This window comes from Ramularia collo-cygni (assembly GCF_900074925.1).
Source record: "Ramularia collo-cygni strain URUG2 genome assembly, contig: RCC_scaffold16, whole genome shotgun sequence".
NCBI classification, from domain to species: domain Eukaryota; kingdom Fungi; phylum Ascomycota; class Dothideomycetes; order Mycosphaerellales; family Mycosphaerellaceae; genus Ramularia; species Ramularia collo-cygni.
The window spans coordinates 80,820-101,804 of NW_019716270.1; the positions used below are offsets into that span (position 1 = coordinate 80,820).

At 51.1% G+C, this 20,985-nt stretch overlaps 10 protein-coding genes; 2 read left to right on the plus strand and 8 right to left on the minus strand.

Annotated features, from left to right (window-relative positions):
• Positions 1–307: 307 nt before the first annotated feature.
• On the minus strand, positions 308–2,465 carry RCC_08926 (related to ABC transporter; the record flags this gene model as incomplete). XM_023774171.1 has 3 exons in its annotated part: positions 308–877; positions 939–1,775; positions 1,836–2,465. 3 exons carry the CDS (start codon positions 2,463–2,465, stop codon positions 308–310), a joined length of 2,037 nt encoding a protein of 678 aa, XP_023629939.1.
• Positions 2,466–2,505: 40 nt separating this feature from the next.
• On the minus strand, positions 2,506–5,548 carry RCC_08927 (related to ABC transporter; the record flags this gene model as incomplete). XM_023774172.1 has 3 exons in its annotated part: positions 2,506–3,392; positions 3,540–5,315; positions 5,377–5,548. The coding sequence occupies 3 exons, from the start codon at positions 5,546–5,548 to the stop codon at positions 2,506–2,508; spliced, it is 2,835 nt and encodes a 944-aa protein (XP_023629940.1).
• Positions 5,549–6,681: 1,133 nt separating this feature from the next.
• On the minus strand, positions 6,682–7,920 carry RCC_08928 (related to Probable aspartic-type endopeptidase opsB; the record flags this gene model as incomplete). Its single annotated transcript, XM_023774173.1, has 1 exon — positions 6,682–7,920. One exon carries the CDS (start codon positions 7,918–7,920, stop codon positions 6,682–6,684), a length of 1,239 nt encoding a protein of 412 aa, XP_023629941.1.
• A 1,029-nt stretch (positions 7,921–8,949) lies between these two features.
• RCC_08929 (related to myb-related protein cdc5) lies at positions 8,950–11,262 on the minus strand (the record flags this gene model as incomplete). Its single annotated transcript, XM_023774174.1, has 1 exon — positions 8,950–11,262. One exon carries the CDS (start codon positions 11,260–11,262, stop codon positions 8,950–8,952), a length of 2,313 nt encoding a protein of 770 aa, XP_023629942.1.
• Positions 11,263–11,496: 234 nt separating this feature from the next.
• On the plus strand, positions 11,497–11,811 carry RCC_08930 (uncharacterized protein; the record flags this gene model as incomplete). The annotated part of the gene is made up of 1 exon (XM_023774175.1): positions 11,497–11,811. One exon carries the CDS (start codon positions 11,497–11,499, stop codon positions 11,809–11,811), a length of 315 nt encoding a protein of 104 aa, XP_023629943.1.
• Positions 11,812–12,081: 270 nt separating this feature from the next.
• RCC_08931 (uncharacterized protein) lies at positions 12,082–13,003 on the plus strand (the record flags this gene model as incomplete). XM_023774176.1 has 2 exons in its annotated part: positions 12,082–12,761; positions 12,820–13,003. The coding sequence occupies 2 exons, from the start codon at positions 12,082–12,084 to the stop codon at positions 13,001–13,003; spliced, it is 864 nt and encodes a 287-aa protein (XP_023629944.1).
• A 734-nt stretch (positions 13,004–13,737) lies between these two features.
• On the minus strand, positions 13,738–14,511 carry RCC_08932 (uncharacterized protein; the record flags this gene model as incomplete). The annotated part of the gene is made up of 1 exon (XM_023774177.1): positions 13,738–14,511. The coding sequence occupies one exon, from the start codon at positions 14,509–14,511 to the stop codon at positions 13,738–13,740; it is 774 nt and encodes a 257-aa protein (XP_023629945.1).
• A 1,037-nt stretch (positions 14,512–15,548) lies between these two features.
• On the minus strand, positions 15,549–17,503 carry RCC_08933 (related to esterase; the record flags this gene model as incomplete). XM_023774178.1 has 4 exons in its annotated part: positions 15,549–15,754; positions 15,811–16,765; positions 16,814–17,258; positions 17,307–17,503. 4 exons carry the CDS (start codon positions 17,501–17,503, stop codon positions 15,549–15,551), a joined length of 1,803 nt encoding a protein of 600 aa, XP_023629946.1.
• A 622-nt stretch (positions 17,504–18,125) lies between these two features.
• Positions 18,126–19,322, minus strand: RCC_08934 (related to mutarotase; the record flags this gene model as incomplete). The annotated part of the gene is made up of 1 exon (XM_023774179.1): positions 18,126–19,322. One exon carries the CDS (start codon positions 19,320–19,322, stop codon positions 18,126–18,128), a length of 1,197 nt encoding a protein of 398 aa, XP_023629947.1.
• Positions 19,323–20,125: 803 nt separating this feature from the next.
• RCC_08935 (uncharacterized protein) lies at positions 20,126–20,596 on the minus strand (the record flags this gene model as incomplete). XM_023774180.1 has 3 exons in its annotated part: positions 20,126–20,184; positions 20,273–20,416; positions 20,479–20,596. The coding sequence occupies 3 exons, from the start codon at positions 20,594–20,596 to the stop codon at positions 20,126–20,128; spliced, it is 321 nt and encodes a 106-aa protein (XP_023629948.1).
• Positions 20,597–20,985: the final 389 nt, after the last annotated feature.

A 20,985-nucleotide genomic window follows, 5' to 3' on the forward strand; every position in this document is an offset into this window, starting at 1 on the left:
TACAAAGGATGGATATAGGGTGGGACAGTAGCAATTGATATTTGAGAGAGGAAAGTGTCGATATCGCTACGACATTGAGGCACAAGGCATCAACGACAGACGATCCATTGAGCGGCACTTCTGCTTGGTCGATCTCCGTAAGCATGTGGGGATCTCAGTAAAGCTCAATTGGTGAATGTAACTGAGTGAATGAGCGTATGAAAAGGGTTGATAAATGAATGTATCAAATCTTTCATGTCATCGTTATACTGTCTCTAATATCCATCTATCATTATACACTTGGGCTTTCCATCCCCCCCAAATCCGACTACCGACCCATCACACGCCTCAGCACACTCTTCCGCTCAACAGGACGAGAGTTCTCCTCATCAACACCATGTCTCGAAACGACATTCAAAAAGACCTGTTCCAGCGTAGCATTTCCAATACTATAATCCCGAATCCCCAAAGTCTCCTTACTAGCTTCAATAGCAGTGAACAACCGCGCCATATTACTTCCATCCAACAGATTCGCCGGGGAGGAAGGATCCCTTCTAATAGCAATGGCGAATCGAGCTTGTCCGCCTACAATTCTCTCCTTCTCAGCGATTAAGAAGGTATTCTCTATCCAGTTCCAAAGCGTATTCATTTCTTCTGGCGAAGATCGCGGGGCGTTTTGGTGGACAATCTGCAGGTAGAGATTGTCGCCATGCTGTTTGTGTAGATCGGAGATGGTTCCGAGGGCCAGCATTCGTCCGGCCATGATTGCGGCTCGATCGCAAAGGGCGTCGGCTTCTTCCATGCTATGGGTTGTGATGACTAGTGATCTGCCGGCTGAGATTGCATTCAAGGTTCCCCATAGGGCACGTTTGGCTGCTGCGTCCATTCCGCTAGATGGCTAAGTGAAATAATCAGTATAAGTAATGATTTATAGAGAGGTGATGATCATTGAAACTTACCTCGTCGAGGAGGAGAACGCTCGGGTTACCCACCAAGGCAATACCCAGTGACAATTTTCGCTTGGTACCACCCGAGAGCTTCTTCACCAACTTATTCTTGTGGTCCTCAAGACCAAGCCTGCGGATGATTTCTCGAATGTTTTCCTCCTTCTGTTTGCCAGTGACTCCTCGGGCACGCGCGTAGAAATGTAAATGCTCACTGAGCGTCATGGAGTCCACCGCATCGAATTGTGGACAGACTCCAAGGTGTTGCTWGGCTGCAACGGGAGAGCTCGCCAGCGAATCACCAGAAATATGAATCTCAGAGCCTACTGTGTTGTCCGGACGGAGCTCACCACGGATAAGCGAGATCATTGTCGACTTTCCCGCACCGTTTGGCCCGAGAAGAGCGGCCTTTTCTCCCGGCAAGACTCCAAAGCTGATGTCGTCGACGGCCTGATTCCGGCCAAATGCTTTTGAGATGTGCTGTACACGCAGACCACCGTTGGATGGTGATAAGCGGTACCTATCTTCCGCTACATCTGAAGAGATGATGTCTCTCTCTTCTGACCCAGCATCGCTGTCTTTCTCGGTGTCTTCTGCGAAAGCGACAGCCTTTTGAGATCCACGTCGAATGCCGAATGCTTCCAAACTTCGTCCGGATTCCCAGAAGATCAGGAAGCCAACGAGTAGGAAGAATTGCACCACGAGGTACAGAATAGGGCCGCCGTAGAGGCTCATGGAGCCACCGTTCGATGCAAGACTTGATCCTCGGCACGAAATTGCATAGACGTTCAGGCAAACCAAGAGGGCACGAAGTAAACTTACTGCGGGGCAGATGAGGCCTATGGTGTAGAACTACAGAGAAAATATATGTCAGTAAGAGTTCATCCAATATTTCGTACAAGCTATACTTACCAGAATCTCCATCTGGCTATAGATGACACTCAAGTCAGCCATATCCACTGTCAGGAAGCATCCCACAAAGAAGAGCATTACAACGACCACCTGGACGATGCAGGTCATTGCAACTGCAGCCAGTTGCGATGGTGCAAAGAGCGAGATGACATATGAGTATGCCGTTGCGGCCATTCCGTACAGGAGGAAGACGAGGAACATGTATCCTAATCCATACCAGGAGTATCCCGTCACCAACCAAATCACTGTCGATAGCACGGCAATCACAAGTAAGAAGAAGAAGTCGAAAAGCGCATACGCTGTCCAGAGAGGTMCGCTCAAAATGCCGTTGGAGTATTGCATCTTCCTGACGCCTTGAACACGTTCACGAGTCGGGTATAGGGCGAACAGTCCAGGAAATAGCACGAAGCCGAGACAGGTAAATACAGCCAAGAGACTTTGATAGAAATCTTTTGGTGCATAACCGCTGTTGAAGTTCTCATAAGACACAGCCACGCTGGTATTCGTGATGGCCATATCAAGCATCGCGAGCGCCCAAAGAGGGGGTGGGTATGAAGATCCTTGCCAGGCCAGGACTGGAGGAGCCGACTTATCAATGTAGAATCCACCGGAAAGCGAAGCGTAGCTCATGTTGATCTGTTGGTTGAAGTCATCCAGAGATGAACATGAGCTACGCTTCGCTTTCCGGTGAAGCGTAGCTCATGTTGATCTGTTGGTTGAAGTCATCCAGAGATGACGCTTCAGATGCCGAGCCGCTGTCCTGATAATTATAACACTCAGCAGAGTAGAAATCCTGACAAGGGACGAGTTGCCGCAGTATGTCGTCTGTAATCGTGTTCGGAGGTCCGACCACGTAGTTGTTGAAGTACGTCGGCAAGCTTGATGGTACCAATCTGTATGTGCTGAAGGCATCGTTGGGATTCTCGCAGACAAGTCCGTCGGAGCTTACGTTCACCAGGAAGCGAGTGACTAGACCAGCAACGGCTAATGGTACGAACAGAGAGGCCACGTAAGGCATGAAATTATGCTTGAGGATGGTGACTCTTTTTCGGAACAGCACCCAGGTCTGTGTGAATGGCCCACAGCCTGTCCCTGTGTGCAGTTCCATCGCAGGGGAGTCTGAGTGAGCAGTGTGCTTTTTAGAAAGGGCCGTCTCGGAGGAGATAGACCTCTCGATGCTTCCAGCGCCGAGACCATTTCGTTCATCAAGCTTCATCTCATCAGCAAGTCGGAGGAAGATCTTCTCAATGCTGGGCCCCTCTATCTTGTAGTCCTTGAGACTTTTCTGCTCCAATCGTCCGAGCAGGGTTGTGAGAGTCGCGGAATCAGGAACATCAAACGCGACATCATCTCCAATCTGGTGTGTTGTGATGTCAGAGCTCGCTGGGAATGAGGATTGTTGCTGGCCAGGGAGTGTGACACGGAATCCGCCCCCAAGGGAGCTTTTCAGAGATGCCACCGAGCCTTCAGCCCTGAGCTTCCCTTTTGATAGTAGAGCAATGTGGTCAGCTAAGACCTCGCTCTCGTCCAAGAAATGTGTGGTTAATAGTAGTGTGCCTAGAGCAATGGGCAGAAGATGTCAGCAGATATTTCAATGGTGGAATGATTAGGCAGGAGAGCTTTCGACAGCTTGTCTCAGGAAACGTCTCACACACGCGATAAGACAAGCTGGGTTGACAACTCCTGCCTTTCGGCCCAAYGTACGATGTCCTCGCTCTCGGAGTAGGATATCCCAAATCTTTCGTCTCGCCAGTGGATCGATACCAGAGCTGGCTTCATCAATGCAGCACACTTTACTACCACCGGCAAACATCATGCTTAGTTGTAGCTTGCGTTGTTGTCCACCAGAGAGTGTCTTCGACTTGGCWTGGGTCTTGTGGGCCAGATCACAGCCCTCCACCAGTCGTTTGACTTCATCACGGCTTGCCTGACGACCCAACGAAGGGTTTTTGAGTTGTTGGAAGAACCATACATGCTCTTCAACCGTCATTTCAGCCCACATGACATTCTTCTGCGGGCAAAGTCCGATGCCACCACTACCATCGATGTCGATTCGTCCTTCGGTGATACTTTCGAGGCCAGCGATGGAGTTCAGGGTGGTACTTTTGCCGCTTCCGTTGCTGCCCAGAAGGACTGTGATACTTCCTGCGAAAAGATCGAGGGAGAGCTGCTCGACTGCAAGGGTTCGATCACTCTTCTTGAAAGCTTTGTTGTAACGTTTGGAAAAGTTGCTGATGCGCAGCGCATTTCCTTCCATCTCCTCCGTCGACCGAACATGTCTACCCCGGAATGAGCTTCCCCATAGGAATCGCTCGGTGACGATAGCTAGGATCGGATAGAGGACAATTTGGAAGATGAAGAATCCGATAAAGTGTGCGGGTGTCAGGTTCCAAACTCGAATGCTAAGCAGAGAACCGATTATGCCCTCTATCTCTTGATTGACTTTTAGTGGCTGGCCGAAGATCTCAGCGATAGCTCCAGTCACCAAGAAATATACAAAAGTACTTGGCGGGAACAGAAGCCCAGTAGCGGTGGCTGCAGCGGTGGATGTTGCCTTCTGGCCCGACTGTGTGAATTGTGCCACGATAGCGAAGGCCAAGGCCGCAACGATAGCACTCAGAGCCGAGAGCTGCATTCYGCGAAACAGCGATGATGCGAGGATTGAGAAGCTGGTCATGGCCAGGCCTGCCAGGATGTAGAGCAGAACGAACCAGCCGGCATTCGAGTGGGGAAAGACTTGAGTGCCCACGACGGCGCCGCACACTATCCAAGCAGGCATGTAGATCATGTCGAAGGCGATGTGGGTGGCGATTGTTCGAGCAGCTAGAGATTCCCAGCGGGATTTGTTGGGCATCTGGGCGTCGATAAGCTGGAGCATGCCTTCCTCTCGCTGGCGCACCACATGCCCGGTGAGGTGGTACGCAATTCCGCATATTCCGATGAACAGCACGAATGCAATGGCCTGTGTCACAAGCAAACCAAAGAACTTCTCATCCCTAAAGTCCTGCTCTGCTTGAGTGGACGCGGTATAAGGGTAGTTCAACACCGTGTCGGGAAGCACTGAGCCATTGTTCCTCTGAGAAATGAGCCCAAAGACAGCCTGCTGGAGAGGATAGGTGTAGAGCTGCACTGCGTTGGAGTCAGTGTGGATATTCGCTCCACGAATCACGTCGTCCTGCCATAGGGTGTAATTCCAGATTGCGCCCGGGCCTTGCATTGGCGAAGACCAGATATCCACCACTCCAAAGCACGTCGTGACTCCCTTGCTGGAAGCAGGGCAGATGTTTGGTATATCGCTGGAATCAGGCAGGATCTTGAGATTGCGGTTACCATTGCGAGCCAGGGTGGAGAGCTCATCAATCACGAATCGGACATCGCTTTGTGGGAGTCCTCGGTCAATAATCACAAAGTCCCTCCTGGCATCTCCAACTGTATCGAATGCCTCGGCCAAAGTGCGGATAGGAGACGGGGTGCCGATGCCTATGTCACAAATCGCAGGTCAGCAAACACTTTTCCGCCTACACCCCAGACCATTACATACCATAGCCACCATCATTGTGAATCCACGATTTCACACTCGCTATGATGACTGTGAGCACAATAGGAAACGCAACAGCTCTGATGAAAGTGCTGAACCATCGTCGACGAGCGACAAGAAGGAGATCCTTTTTCGTCAGTACCCAAGTCTGCTTGGCAAACTCGGAGAGGATCATTTCTTCAATGCTTGTCGCGAGGGTGGTGTCGTGGGATGTAACAGAGAATTCCCCACGGGCGGACACGCYGCCAATATAGCTCCGTAACGTGGCAGTGATGGATCGATCGTGTCACCTTGCGCAACGCTATACCATATGGATTTGATGCTAAGGCCATYCCCCTAACTAGACCGACGTCAACAATGTTGCAAAAGATCTCCCCCCAAGAACTTTCCTTCAAGGCTTCAGAATAACACGGCGCGTGATTCGTGCATTTTGGGGCTCCGCTGCGCCCCAAACAATCAATGCCACATCCTTCAGGAATCCTTCTCGTGTGCCCATGTGTCTTGATTGGTAGAATTTGGAGGACTTTGAATCCTTCGATCCACTTTGGGAAGTTATCGACAGCGATGTTTTCTATATGCGGCTGCCTAGAAGTGGTATCCGCCTTTCTGCTGGGTGCATGATGGGATAGCGGAACTGCATATGCGTCATGTAGATTTCATGACAGAATCCCGACAGATCAGCGGATTGATGGTGTTCCTACAAACTGTTCATCGGCATCGGCCGCTTTGGCTGTGAATTTGCGAGAAATTGGTTCGCTGCCAACGCGCCAGCGCTCTGATGCTTCGAAGGAATCCGTGGGTCTGGACAACCTCCGATGCAAAGAGACGCTGTATACCGAAACCCTCGAAACATGATGAGGTGTAAGTGATGAATGAGAGATATTTCCTTGTGGCCGACACCTACAGTCGAAGTCGAAGTCCGGGATGAATTCCGAACCCCCTTCAATTCCGAGGATATTCCGGAGTCGAACAGAGCTACCCAAACCCTAACCCTTCTGAGATATTTCTGGTATGCCACCGGACATTCTCTGCAACTGACGATACTTGATAATGCCAATGATCTCATCACATTGCTTTTGTTATTTGAGAAGCAGATACCACTTGCCAGCCGGCACCAACGAAGGATCTCTGGTGAAGTCACCGTACAGGATATACTTTCACCACACAGCCGATTTTCTTCACAGGTGAACTTAGCTGTGGATCTCTTTTATCTCATCGAGTTCATTCCACTCAAGTAATTGGGCCATTCACGCATCATGGGATCATATCAATCATGAATGAGGAACTTCATTCTCAATAAAGTTGCCACTATATGCAAACCATAGCAGCGCTCACAGCCACAACCGCAACAAGACTCCAACTCTCCACAACCCTCGATCCAGCACTCTCCTCACCAGTTTCTCCTCCACTCCCACTCCCACCCCCTCCTCCACTCCCGCTTCCACCTCCCCCTGGCGGCGCAACAAAATTACTAGCAGCAGGCGCCGCCCCATCCCCAGCAGTCCCCGTAGGCCTCTCCCCCTCAGCCCCAATCTCCACAACATGATCCTCCACATCCCCAAAAACAGTCTGCGCCATCCCAACAGTATGCCTCTCCATATCATAAACCACATACGCACTCCTCAAAAACGTATCCCCCAAAATCAAATACTCCCTCCTCTCCGCCGCAATCGCGGGTAAAATTCCCAACGTACACACCAATTCCCCCCCGAGCTGCGCATAGGGAATCACCATTTCACTCATGGGAACTCGAATCGTGGCGGCTTCTTCCGTAAAGCGGAAATCTATCGTGTCCGGGGAAGATTGTTTGTCGCAGTCGAGAAGGGCGGCGCCGACGGTCGCGTCGTAGCGGGCGCCCGTGTAGGCGTAGATGGAATTGGCGATGGATTCCGGGAGGTAGGTGAGACTTGCGCCGGAGTCGAGATGGACGTTCCATGAGCCGGATCCGGAGAAGCGTTCTGCGTCGTCTCCGTTGAGGCCTACGCCGGTCATGGCGATGGTGAATTCGCGGTAGATTCCATTTGTGGGGATGACGGGGAGGGTGGTGAGTTCTCCTTGGTATTTTGCAGTGTTGACGCCGCCGAAGAGGATGGAACCTTCGTCGGCTGAGATGTTGTTGAGCCAGAGGCTGTAGGTGAGGGAACTGATGAAGCCTTCGTTGACGAGGGATACGGGGATGTTGGGGTATATTTGACCTCCTCGTGAGACTTGGACTTCGTTTGTTGGGTAGCCGATTCCAAGGATGGCGTCTGATGTGGAGGATTCATATCCCACGCCGAATTGTTGTCCAGGTAATGTAATGTTCGAATCTGTTAATCGTACAGTATCTCTAACGTAGTCTCCCGCCGAGCTGGAATCATCCACGTATGAAATCTCGAAGCGACTATTCACATATTCGTATGTGGATGAGCTGTTGGCGTTGTACGTTCCAGTGTCGCAGGTTTCCGTTGTGGTGCAAAAGTCGCTGCTGGCCACGTTTAACCAGAGATCACTGCTGCCAGTATCCAAATGTACTTCGAATTCCTGCGGCGGTGTACCAATAGACATGTTCATGTAGTACAAAAACACATCATTCCGAATAGGCACTTCCACAGTGCCATCACCATCCTGTCGTCTCTGGTGTAAAAATCTCCTTCGATCCCGCTGAACAGGATCCGGAATGTGATGTTTGAACAGCGGCTGCCGTATGACTCTCGGTGATGCATCTCGCGGTGAAGCATCTCTTGTGGAAGAATGTGTAGGGAGACTGATAGCCTCAACGCCAAGCAATCTCACAATAAGCGCGGCAGCAGTAAACATTCGAGACATCTCTCTGGATCCTTGTCGATCACACCACCCTGGGGAATTTTAAAAGTGTCAAGTGAATGCCGAACAGCTCGCATGTATTTCGCAGGACGCCGCCAGTTCCATCTTTGTATGTATTTCAACAACAAAGAGGCTGCGCCAATGACGGGGTACACGCAATGTCCAAAGCTTCTGCCTCCTTTGCCAAGCTATGCCGCGGACGGTGGCGGGCGAATCAAACGGCGCCGTAACGGCCGATGGAACGATTTCCGGATTGTAAGGCCGAGGAATCACGTCTTGGTATTGCGTTTGTTTGCCATTGCGCATTGATGTTGATGTAGATTTGGTGGCGAAGGAGATCAAATGTTTGTGTTGTATGCAATATTTGATGCAGACAAACAATAAACATCCCCATAGCCGGCAACAGCAACGAAAAGCTCAATGCCCCGGCCACTCCTCAGGAACCAGAACGAGACCGTTTGGCCGTTGGGAACGGCAAACGTGTGGCACGTGTAGCGTACCGCGAAAACGGGTGCGCCTCGACACATTCATTCTATCAATAGTTTCACAAATATTGTGTGAGATGGATGTGGCATTGTGGAGGGATAACACCCGGACGCCTAAAGTGTATCTCACTGATACCTCGTAATAGCCGTCAACATCACGAGCGCTCTCATGCCCGTCTGTTCTGTTGGATGGATTTGGCCCGCACGTGATGGAGTGGTCGATTGCTGTATTGGCAAGCTGCCGCTGCATGTTACATATGCAACTCCTGAAGACCAGCGAGATTCATCATTGCAATGCCTCAAGCTCTTCCCTCGCAGCTCGGAAAGTGTCTTGACCCTCTCGCTCCCTTCTAGCAACAAATGCAACTGCCTCCCTGGCAGCTTCGAGTCGTCCAGCAATGCTCGCCTCTTCACTCGCAAGCGCTTGCCGACCTACCGCGGCATCGAGCTTCGTCTTTGCCAATGCCTCGCTCGMTTCCAAAATCTTCTGCCTCAAAGTTTTCGATCTCGCCAGATAACCTCCCTGAAGTTTCGCGAGCTTCTTTTCCAACCCATTACCCTTGTCGGAAACGTGCTCGATGGTCGTTTGGATTGCATCGAAAGACTCGGTCAAAAGCTGCTCTTCATCCAACTCGTCCTCCGCATAACCAGCTAAACCAGGCAGGACAGTAGAAGCATGCGCACGCTCCCATTCTCTTTCAAACGCAGCGCCGAACTGTCTCCGATCAGCGTCTTGACCCATCTCAAGTACAACCTCCATCTGCGCCCTTTGCATATCCTCTTCTTTAAATGAAGTTATGATTGGTCTCGTGGCGTTCTTCGGAATCTTGGCGCCTCCAAACTTCTGTGCATCGTTCGCAATGAGAACTGCCATTTCCGTCTCAATCTGCCTCTCTACGTCATCTTCAATCGCCTGTGCACGTCTAAGCATAGCATCTACATCAACAAACTTTGGTCGAGGCAAGCCACGCTGCACCACACGGGTTTGCAGGCGGAACTCTGCCTGCGCTCTTGCCTGAGCCAAGGCTGCGGCACGTGCATCGCGGATCGCGGCATCTTCACTGCTCAACTCCGCGGCCGTGGCGWACTCGGGTTGTTCTTCGGGCATRGCTTCGAGTTCAAATTCGGATTGTTGTGGTTTGGGTAAACTGGCGAGCTTGCCGCGAAGGGACGAGCGAAGAGATTGCTCACGAAGACGGATGTCTCGTGGTGTCTGGCCAACAAGTTCCATAGCCCCCGTTTCTTGGTTCAGTCTGAAGTTGTCGCGTGCAGGAGTCGCGCCGGGAATGTTTGATGATCCTGCGCGGGGTGTAGCCATGGGATTGGGGGTCGCGTAGGTCTGCTTCGAGGGAGCGACACCATTGTAGCCAGTTGTAGAACCGCTCTCCGCCATGGGAGTGTTTTCACCACCCAAAAGTACAGACTGGGTCTCGGTCCTTGCGCGGGCATCCCGAAGCTCATTCGCAATACGATCCTCTTCTTGTGGGGCACGAGGTGTTCGGATGGGAGTGGCACCAACAGTGTTGGAGTAGTTGGCGAGCAGTCCTCTCGTCGCATCATTCTCCGCACTCGATGCCAGAGTGTGTGCTCTTTGCCCAGACATGCCCATCTTRACAATATCCTCCATTTCACCCTCGCTGACCTGGGGAGCTGGAAGAACCAAACCGCGTCGCTTGCTGCTCTGTTCGGCCTCGCGAATCCGTTGCGCTTGGCCGGCCTTTGCAGCAGCGGCAAAAGCACTGGCTCCTCCATCCTTGTCATTCTTCCTCCGCTTACTCTCTTGCGCACCGTCATCCTGCCCATCTCCCTTTCGTTTGTTGGCCAATTGCTGCTTCCGTGGATCGAACATTTCCCGTTCGTGCTCATTTGCCGCCTTTTCGTCGATTGTGTCGTAAAAGCCCGGGGCAGGAGCCCTTTCAAAAGGAATGTCTGCGTTGTAGTCCATCTGTCCCTTTTTCTTGGTTGTGACTTTGATGTTGATGCCAGCACTCTTCAACTCTCTCCGCTTCTGCAATACGGCCAGGCGCCTGCTCTCCTCCAACTGCCTCTCACGAGCTTTGCGCTTCGCCTTCTTTCCCTGTGTGYTGGCAAGACGTGCACGAGCCTCGCTCAGCATCTCCTTTTCATCCTCATCCATGTCGACGGTATCCGGACGAGCAGGTTTACTCTCCGGGTCCGGGTCCAGCTCGCCAGGCCGCAGTTTCCTCACATCATCCGCCGATGGAGCCTGAGACTCTCCACCTTCTGGACCCGCCAAACCAAACTCGGCACTCTCCCGCTGCTCGGCTTCGTCTAGTAGTTTCTGATATCGTTCCAGGCACTGGGTCGCGGTGCGTCCGACAATCGGGGCGATGGTGCGCCATTGCGTCGGCATTAACTTGGCCAGATGTAGCAACTTCTCGTCTTCCTCGCGGCTCCATTCAATCTTCCGAATGCCAGGATCTAGCCATTCGGCCCATCGCGCTTTGCACTGCTTGGCCGTCTTGCGCGCCAGCAGCGAAGACACCCGCGCCCACTGGTTGAGTCCATATTTGGACACGGCCGCCTTGAGAATTTCATCCTCAATGTTCGTCCAGACTCCTCCCTTGACGACCGGCATGATGGGTGGATGTGTGTGGTGATGTTTGGGGATGGTCGAGGTGAAGACGCGAATCGTGAAAGTGCAGATGAAGAAGTCGTTGCTGAGTCATGCGTGGCCTCAAGGATCCGATCGCGCGAGTCATGCAGAAATCACAAATCAACGTATCTTCATCTTCAAGTCCACATCACACACACAAGACATCACATGAAATATCCGTCAATAGGCTTATCAACGACATTAAAGCCCTACAGAATGCAAAGAGTAACACAAAGACTGCCGCGAACATCAGCTGTTCAGGTCCGAAAACTTGCCACGAAACCTTCTCCAACAGCATCACAAAGTGATGACACAGCCGCAAGGAAAGACGCTGATCCAGTCGTCCTCGAAGCGGAAAAAGTCGCCGCAACTGAGAAATCCACCAAGACAATGGCAGAGAAAGATGCCGAACTCATGCAGAAGCTCGCTGGCATCTCCGGCGATGGTGGCGAATCTGGTGTCGAGTACGAGGACGGCAAGGCCTCTGCCATGAAGCGGAGTGTAAAGAACAACATGTTTCGTTTAATATGAAGCGTCTTCAACGTCTTGAATCCAGGCCACAGGTGTAGTCCCCTTAGGTAGTTCAAGAGGCCATGGCAACGAGCCACCTGGGCCAGGATGAGACAGCCGCCAGATTTGTGCGGGAACGTGAATCTCAAGGATACCCTCTACGCTTCGTCTTTATGCGGCTACGAACTTTATGTATTATCAGGAAGCCGACACAACAGCGTCGTACAACGAACAGCAGAGAGACTGGCGGATTGCAATGGAAAATCCTAACGTTGACATGATCACCCTGGAATGGGTATACTCTGTGGCGATTATGAAATTTATCGTGGCGAATCCGCAGATATACTGGCTGAACCCCAGTGCGTATTGGAGATAAATGCAGTGTTCGTGCATGCTCAACCACTTTCAAATGGGCATGCCTTCCTCAAACGACTGGGGCGTCACTTCCAAGTAACATCCCGACTCTCATGCTGTCAATCCATCTTCACACCATCCTCCACATCATCTTCAACGACGGTCTACGTCGGCAATTCAGACATCAACAAGCACGAGTATTTTCCATCACGGCGAAACATGTTTTTCAACATTCACATCGGCGCTCTCCAACTCTTCTTGGCAGGACTCTTCTCCATGTCCAGTGCTTGCCCCGAGGAGCCAGGACTTAAGATCATCTCCGACGAAGGCAACTTCAAGATAAAACAAAGCCTCCGTCGTACCCCGGATGTATGCAGATTTCTCGTACTCCGCGATGTTTGCTACTCGTGTATACCCTTGTGCAACGGCGAGGAAGCCTGCGTTGGGGTCGACAGAGTAAATATTGGAGAGGAACGGAAAAGGATAGAAAGTGACAAGAACCGCGATCATGAGCGTTGTGGATTCATCACAAAAGATGACATTGGTCATATCAAGAACKCGACAGATTTCTTGGTCAAGGAAGAGGGTTGGATGAAGTCATTGAGCTCTGGCAATTGGTAGACCTGCCGCATCGTTCATTGGAAGCACATTGCACTGACGTGAGTTCGGATACAGGACCGCCTCCTTTCTGTTTTTTACGACCGCGTTTGCGAGTCGGGACATCGAAACCTTCAAAGATTTCGTGGATGGCTTCGCCGGCGATGGCAATCAGCCTGTACGACAGCTCTACTGGTCTCGTGGTCGCAACATGATGCTTCAAGTCAAGAAGGAAGGCTGCCATCTCCAAGGCACGTACTGATGTGCTTATCCTGGGGTACTTTGAATGTTAAAAGTCGACATCATTGGCGTGCAGGAAAGGGCTGAAGCCTTGGGCCTGGTCAGACTCATCACAACCTGCGGAGTTGTTGGCAATGAATAATGACGACGGCTGTATTAATTGGGAGATGCACCTAAGACGGGTATGAATGAGACGCAAACACAGCCACGTTACTATGAACCTCTCAAAACAGAATGCTACTGCGCTGTGACTGCGAAAACTCCGCCGGACATTCGAGATAAAAGTCTGAGCGGCCGCCCTGCGTGTCGTGGTTCTTGTGTAGATTGTTGAGAATACGGTGTTGAAAGACGTCCAGGGCATGATTAACGCGAAAAGTCCGGCCGTCCTTGGATTGAATCGACGACGACAATCGCGAACAGATAGCCAAGGTTATAAGCATAATATGAAGCAGACTTATGGAAGTCAAACATCTGCGAGTAGAGCGGCAACCTTCAATTTAACCACGTCTGGATCACATCACTTGATTGAATGACATGCGACGCATCCAATCAGTCGTGAATTCCAAGTCAGAAGGTGATCAAGAACAAGATAAGATGGGACGGCTCACTCGTAAAATATCGAACAGAATTCTATAGGTATCATCTCATACGTCGCCCAGCTGCCATGGACATTTTCAGCCACGACTCTTTCCCAATCTCCATCCCATTACCGCATCCATAATCTATCAAAACAAAACACTCAAACCCCCTCCCATCTCAATAAGTAATCGTAATGGAGTTATTCACCCACTCAGCCTCAGGCTCCGCATTCACAATCCTCTCAAACGTAAACTTCCCCACATCCGCCCTCTGAATCGTATACCCAACCGCCGGCTTATCCTCCACTCCGACCCTCACCTTATCCAACCCTTTCCCCTCCCCATCGACCAACAAACTGCACTTGACATTAATATACCCCCCAATCCCCGTCCCAGGAGTATTGATATCAGCCGCAATAGCTTCCTGCAAAACCTTCTTATCCTCATGCGGATCCACCAAAGCATACTTATACAACCACGTAAACCACGTCGGGACATCCCAAGGTTTGCCCGGGTTGGGAATTCCCGTCGTGGAGAAGTTTACAAATAGCGGTTTCTTCTCAGAAGCAGGAAGGTCCCGTGCGACTTGCAGGATGACTTTTCCGACATCCTGGCAAATGGTCGGTTGGTCCAGAATGACGGGTTTCTTGAGCGATTTCTGCATGACGGGGCTTCCACCGATGCCGCTGATGATGATGTCTACGGGGTTGTTGTTGGGTGCTATTGTGTTGCGGACGTCGGTGGCTTCGTACGCGTTGCCGGAGATTATGGTGAGGTGTGCGGAGATTGTTTCTGCGGGAACGTTTTTTGCTTCGAGGGATTTTGTGAGTTTTTCGGGCGTGCGGGCCAGTGCTGTGCAGGTGTAGCCGGCTTTGAGGGCGTTGGCGAGCGTGTAGCCTGCGCAGCCGCCTGTCGCGCCGAAGAAGGCGAGGGTTTTAGTTGGGGTGGTCATGGTTTGTATTGTTTTTCTGGGGGATGTTCTTGGGGTTTTTGGGGTAAGAGGAAAAGAAAGGCGGACTGGAAGTGATGGGAATTGTTGGAAGACGCGAAGGTGTATATCTCGGTTGTTAAACTTGTACAGGGTCCAAGCACTTGGGAACAGGCATCCGCGATTTCATGTTACCTGGTATTGGATAAGGAGTAGTCTAGCCCCCGTATGGTGGCGCCAACATCGACAGCATCCTTGCAAGTGACTCACGAAACTTGTGTTGATGGAACGCCTAAGGTGGCCATTCACAGATTGTATGTGATGATGGTAAAGATGCCGATAACATGCCACGCGTCTTGATGGATWCGTGCCGTGATTCGGATGTATGTACGGCATGGCAGAACATAGGTCCATGAAAAAACCGATGGAAGCTGACGTTTAATGTGAAGAAGCAAGTTCAAGCAACAAGTCGGTCTGTGGAGAGGAGACGTGTGAAAGGTACGTAGGATCCGAGCTCTGCTTAGCGGCGTCAAGAGTGGCCAATCATATGCGACTTGGCATTCCGGCAAGAGCTCGGAGTCGGAGTCGGCGTCGGGTTCGGTGGCCCGTATGTGATAGGAGGTGTCCCGATTTTCATAAATCTGCGACTACATGTACATATGTACATAGCTTACAAATGACGAATCTGGTATATCCACGAAGAACGCTGAGCATCGCTGGTGAAATGTCACTCGAGATGGCTGGCATCGAGTCCGGACTCTGAGATGACGGCCGGTAGGCACGAGAAGGCTAGCCTTGTTGTATGCTTCTTTCTCAAAGTATGTCAATGCTTGCAGAAATACCAAAAAGGCTGATTTGGCCGTCAAGAGTGGCATCTGATGCGAGACGCCGTGATAGTAYCTTCGCATGGTGGAGCTAGTCTTCCTACTCCTCCGTTCCAGCTAAGGACGAAGGCCCGTGAGGGGACTTTGCCATGTTCTAAAAACAACGCAGGAGATCTAGCTGCCGTCTCGTGTAAATCCTAGCCAGTATGATCCAACGCTACACAATGACCAGCAGAACTACTCTGGTACCACACCTCCAATGGATCTCCAGAAATCACATCGTACGCCACGACCGCCTTCCCAAGTACGAGCATCGACAATGCTGAACGACGGTTCTCTATCATTTCCAACATAGAAAGTAGTATTGAGAATCTCATTGTAAGACTGCAATTCAATGCCATCTTGCACAGAGCTGTTGACCAGAACGCCACCAGTTTGATTCACTGCGATGGAAAAAGGTTAGTCCGTCTTTTCAGCTTTGATTTTGGAAAGCACTCACAATTTGCCATCAAAGTGTTGCGTGAATCCCACAATGGCCAATTTTCAAGCCCGGCAGCACTGGGTTTGTCATTCATAACGAAGCTTCCCCATATCTTTGAGAGCTCCTCGCTAAAAGCCTCGCCTTGGCTCGCATCTCTAGGTTCGTTGAAATAGGCGTACTGATCCAAGCCATGGAGTGCTGGAAGGGCCGAGACTTGGTACTTGTATGCTTGACGACCATTCCCTGTGAAGGCTTCTGTGACCCAATACGAAGGACATACAAAGACGGATTCAGCGTAGATGTTGTTCGCTCGCTGTTGGTTGCCAACCGCTAAACTTGACTGATTGACTGCGGTCGGGCTGTTGATACCAGTTGTTGCAAATTTGATAGCGTCGGGACTGGAATCCGAAGGGTAGTACGCTAATAGCTTGGCGATGTCGTCGGATGTGAGGAGCGGAAAGGTAGTCTCGACCCAGTTCGTTAGGTCTTCATCGCTGGTGATGTTCTGAGGAACGAAGAGCGGTCCTTCGTTTGCGTTGTTGCCGCTCAGCATTCGATGGCCATTCACCTCCTTCCGTAGGAGCTGCCGGCTTGGCGTGTCCGTCACGAACTCACCATCCGTGACGGGGGAAAACACATAGCTGCCATATATACCGCTAGTGGAGATTTTGTAGCTCGCATCCATCAAGACCTTTGAATCCTGTTTCTGGAGACATCGGAAAATGGACGATTGGTGGAGATTCTTGGCTGCCAATCCATTAAAACATCCAGCTGCGGTAGCGAAGGCATAGTAGAACTGCGAAGGCTGCCAGTCCGCATAGCTGTATTGCGTGGGCAAGTATGGGCTTGCAGCTATAGAGCCACTCATCAGGGAGTCTCCGATGGTGCCGCCAAAGGACATGGTCTGCAGCATGACAGAAGCGGCGCCAGCCGAGATCCCAGCAATCGTTACTCTTGTAGGATCGCCGCCAAACTGGACCCGTCAGAATTGCCTTGTAATAGCCAGCGAAATCACACTCACCAGATGAATGTACTTCTGTACCCATTKCAAAGCCAAATGTTGGTCTCGTAGCCCTGCGTTTGTAGTACCAAATCTGTGAACTTCGTCGGAGCTCAAGAATCCAAACGCACCGAGTCGGTATTGGATTGCAACTCCTACGAAACCTTTGTGATTCGTAGTGATGATTTCACTCATCTCCTGAGAGGCCGACCCCAGACCATACCCGCCTCCATGAATCCATACCATGACTGGCAGGTCGGTGGCATTCTTGGCAGCAAAGACATTGAGAAAGAGGCAATCTTCAGACTCAGTCTGCGTTGCCGGAGTTGGTATATCTCCGGAGCGTTCTGATTGAGGGCAGATGTCCGCATTATCACTCGCATCGATGACTATGCTACGATTGACCGAGGGAGGCTGCGGCAATTGCCATCGCAGTTCACCAATAGGCGCGGCAGCATAGCGAATGCTAGAACATGATCAGTACCTCCCTTGCTCCAAGATGTTTGACACCTACCCGCGAAAGATGTTTAGACCAGATGTCGAATTGAAAGTACCTCTATAGATGCCATAGCCGAGATCTACTTCTGCAGTTGCGTTTGTTGATTCCGCTTGTCTTTTCCGAAAGACGGCATCGTAAGGATGTGGACTGTATGTTGCGGAGGCAGCTGCAGCAAAGGCTGTCAGTTGACTTATAAGCATTGAAAGTTTCATGTTGGCTGTTTGTCGAGTGGATAGGAAGCATTCGAGTGATAGTTATCTTTTGGGGCATTTCGCTTTTTGTACCTCACATTCAGCCATTCCGAAGGATTCCATATCTGACGCATCGTAGATCTGTACAGCATAGCCTCGTCAATAGAGTTTTCCGATGCCATGTGCCTCTTTGTGTAGATCGACACGGCGATGGAACAGTCCGCGAAGTGTCTGCTCGGATCAACGAGGAGCCATCCCGGTGTGATGAGATACTGTAGGAGCGAATGGCTTCCCGCCTTGCCCGATGCTGCCTGTGCATATCTCCTAGGCGAATCAAAGTCACTGTACGGGGAGTGCAAAAGATTGCAGGACATTGAAGGAACCAATAGCTGCCTGCCTGGATCACAAAAGGATCAACGCCTTCCCGTGTGGCATGCCGAACTCCGACTTCAGCCAAAGCATCGCCGCCTCGGCAAGGTCCATGTCGCTAATTTTGTCTGCCTCTGAGGTGGGTTGCAGGCAGTGAGCTACAGATGACATGGGGTTCCCTCGGATGGTGGATGATCATATACCACGCGGTAGCACGTGAGTACCACCAGGCGAGCATGCCGCATCGCGGGCGATCTTCTGGGGGGAAAGCTAATCACAACTCCTCTCTTGCGCTAGATTCTGTTGTAATAACACTGAAATCGTAGTGCGCCAAATTAACAGCTGGCGGAGTGTCAGTCCCATAGATCTGATACTCTTCTTGTCCCCATTGAGGCCAATTGATCGCATCCACCCAACCTTGCGGTTCTACTACTATGCAGCCATGACGGTCGTACGAGCTTTCGACACCTTCGTGCACTTGGCTGGACTTGAGTGGTATGCTGCCGTTGAAGAAGTTACAGCTGAAGATCTCCAGATTCTGCTGGTTCGTGCGAACGTCCATTTTGATCCCGGATTCCGGACTAGACATGCTTAGCACAACAAGATCGATGTTTTCCAACCCAGAAGAGCGTGGACGGTCGATGATCATGGCGTTGTTGTATCCTGTGCAATTCAAGCTGYAGCTGTCTTTAGGACCAGTGAGAATTTTGGAGCCAATGACAGCCGGCGAGGTATAGTCGAGGTATGTGCCATGCACAGAGCCTATTGTACCATTCGGGACTTGATCAATGGCTACCTGGACATACCGAGAGCTGTAAGGCATGTGCAGAGTGCTAGAGTAAACATTCTGTGCTGCTTGATTGACGAAGCCGCCCAGACTCCAGTAAATGTGATTGCTCAGCATAATGGGTGTGGTATGGTCGAGTGGAATGGACACCAGACGAGTGGTGAGACGAGGGCCATCAGATACAGTGTATGTGGCAAAGTTTACGACATCACCGGGGAAGCCCTCAAACGCTTCGTCGTAAAATGCGAAGGTAAGAGAAGATGAAGAGTGTGAGATCAAAGTCCAGTTCCTTTGGTCAAAGCCAATGTTCCCACCATGTAGGGTGCTCTTGTTTGCGCTGTTCCTCGGAATGTAGTAAGTCTCGTCGTCGAGAGTGAATGTGCCGTTCCGGATTCGATTGGCATATCTACCAACAATGGCTCCCATGTAAGAATGTCTGGTGGCGGTGTCGCGGACATATATTTCGCCTTCATCGTAGCCCATAACGACATCCTGAGCAATTCCATGTCTGTCATCGACAAACAAATTGGTGAGCCTTGCGCCATACGGCATGAAAGTTGCGTTGATTCCGGAAGCGCTRATGGTGTAGCGTGCAAGCGCATCTCCTGTGAACGGCGGGATGAAAGTCGCCACAGTACCCTGCAAGAATATCGCAACGAAACTAGTTGGAACGCCGAGCAGCATCTCGTCCTTGAGGATTAGGTAGGTTGATGTTCTTCAATGGTGAGATGATAAAAGTAGGAGAAAGGCTGTTGAAGGATCAGGAAGGATCGGCAGTGTCACGCCATTGAAACCGTCGGCAACGACTTTCCGCCCCGGGGCTTTCAATCCCCCACCTTGTGGAACATGAATCAAGATACACATATTTGAGATGTTTCCCCTTGATGTAATGGCAAAGGTGAGATGAAGAACATCCCATGGAAAAGGACGGCGGACGACATCGGCGCCGACTGAGCGACATCGGCACTGCAGAGCTTGAGAGGTTGACAAGACTTCATTCTTTCCCTCCGCCCTGCTTTCTGCGGCGACGCCAACACAATAACGAATACTCTATCCGGTAAGACGTCTCAATCTCCGTAAAGCTGCTTGCTTTCATGCTTTGAGCTACCGCATCGTGAGCGTTGTCGTCGATTCATGTCAAGGAGAGCGAGCGACCTTCAATTCCACCGGCCTTAATCCAGGAGGCAATGGCAAACTTTGACGAGAACGTGTTGCAGAAGCTATGAACCTGCATGGGCTCTCTCAGGGTATTGACCACGCTCACGAAAGGAAACGGGATCTGAACTTCCAACAGGGCTCTTTTTTTTCAACAAAAAGGAGAAGTGTGTGACAAGATTGATGCATTGCCTAGACTATCACAGCGGCCAAGTCAAGCGCGTTCACTTCACATCCCCCTAGATTCTCTCTCCTCCTCCTAAATCCCACCGTCTCTCTCAACTCTCCCTCTCTGACAGCAGTTGAAATGCTGTCCCTGAGCTGATGCTACTCTAGCACTGAGTAACATCGAAAGCCGCTGGCCTGTAGCCTTCGAACTCCTCACAGTCATCTGGAAGAATCATCAGTACCGCCCACGTATGATATCCGCTGTTGGAAGAACAGCAAAAGCCATAGGAGGCTCCCTCCTTTCAACATACCTTCATCGAAAGCATCGTAGTCAAGAGCAAGCGAGCATCCTGCGTCCTCGTAGAAGCTAATGATGCAGTTTCCCAAGCCAGTAATGTCGACATGGTCATCATCGTCACCCGCCGTGACGGCTGTGCAAGCCTGGTTACCGTTGCCTGCGAGAAATGGTCAGAAACGAGGGTGGAAGCTTGTAATCTCCTCCATGAGCTACACATACCCGAAGCAACGGTGTCACCAGTGAAGAGACAACCTGGAGTGTCCGAAAAGGAAAACTCCCATGCAGCGGCGTTGAGAGCAAAGGCCGCGATGGCGATGGTTGCGATGGTGAACTGCATGGTGGATGTGAGAGAGAGGAGGTGAGTGATTTGATTGCTGCTGCTTGTTGTTGTTGTTGGCTTGTTTGATGTGATGATGAGTTGAGACAGGTGCAGTGGACGGCTGCATTTATATGTCAATGAGTGTCGAAGTCCACCATTGTGAATCAGCGATCTACTGGCATTGAAGACCCGTCTCGCTTACAATTTCGAACATGGGGTGAATCCTCATGTTGGCAATACCTCATTCCATCCTTCGAACAATCTTGGCGGGTCGTCAATGCTACTCGTAGTCGCTTGGCACGTCGATTTGAGGCGGCGATGAGCGGAGCCAAATCAGCCTCTGCGGATCCACAATGAAGATGCAAGGAACACTTTGAATACGAGGTGCTTGACTGTAGGGTCGATGT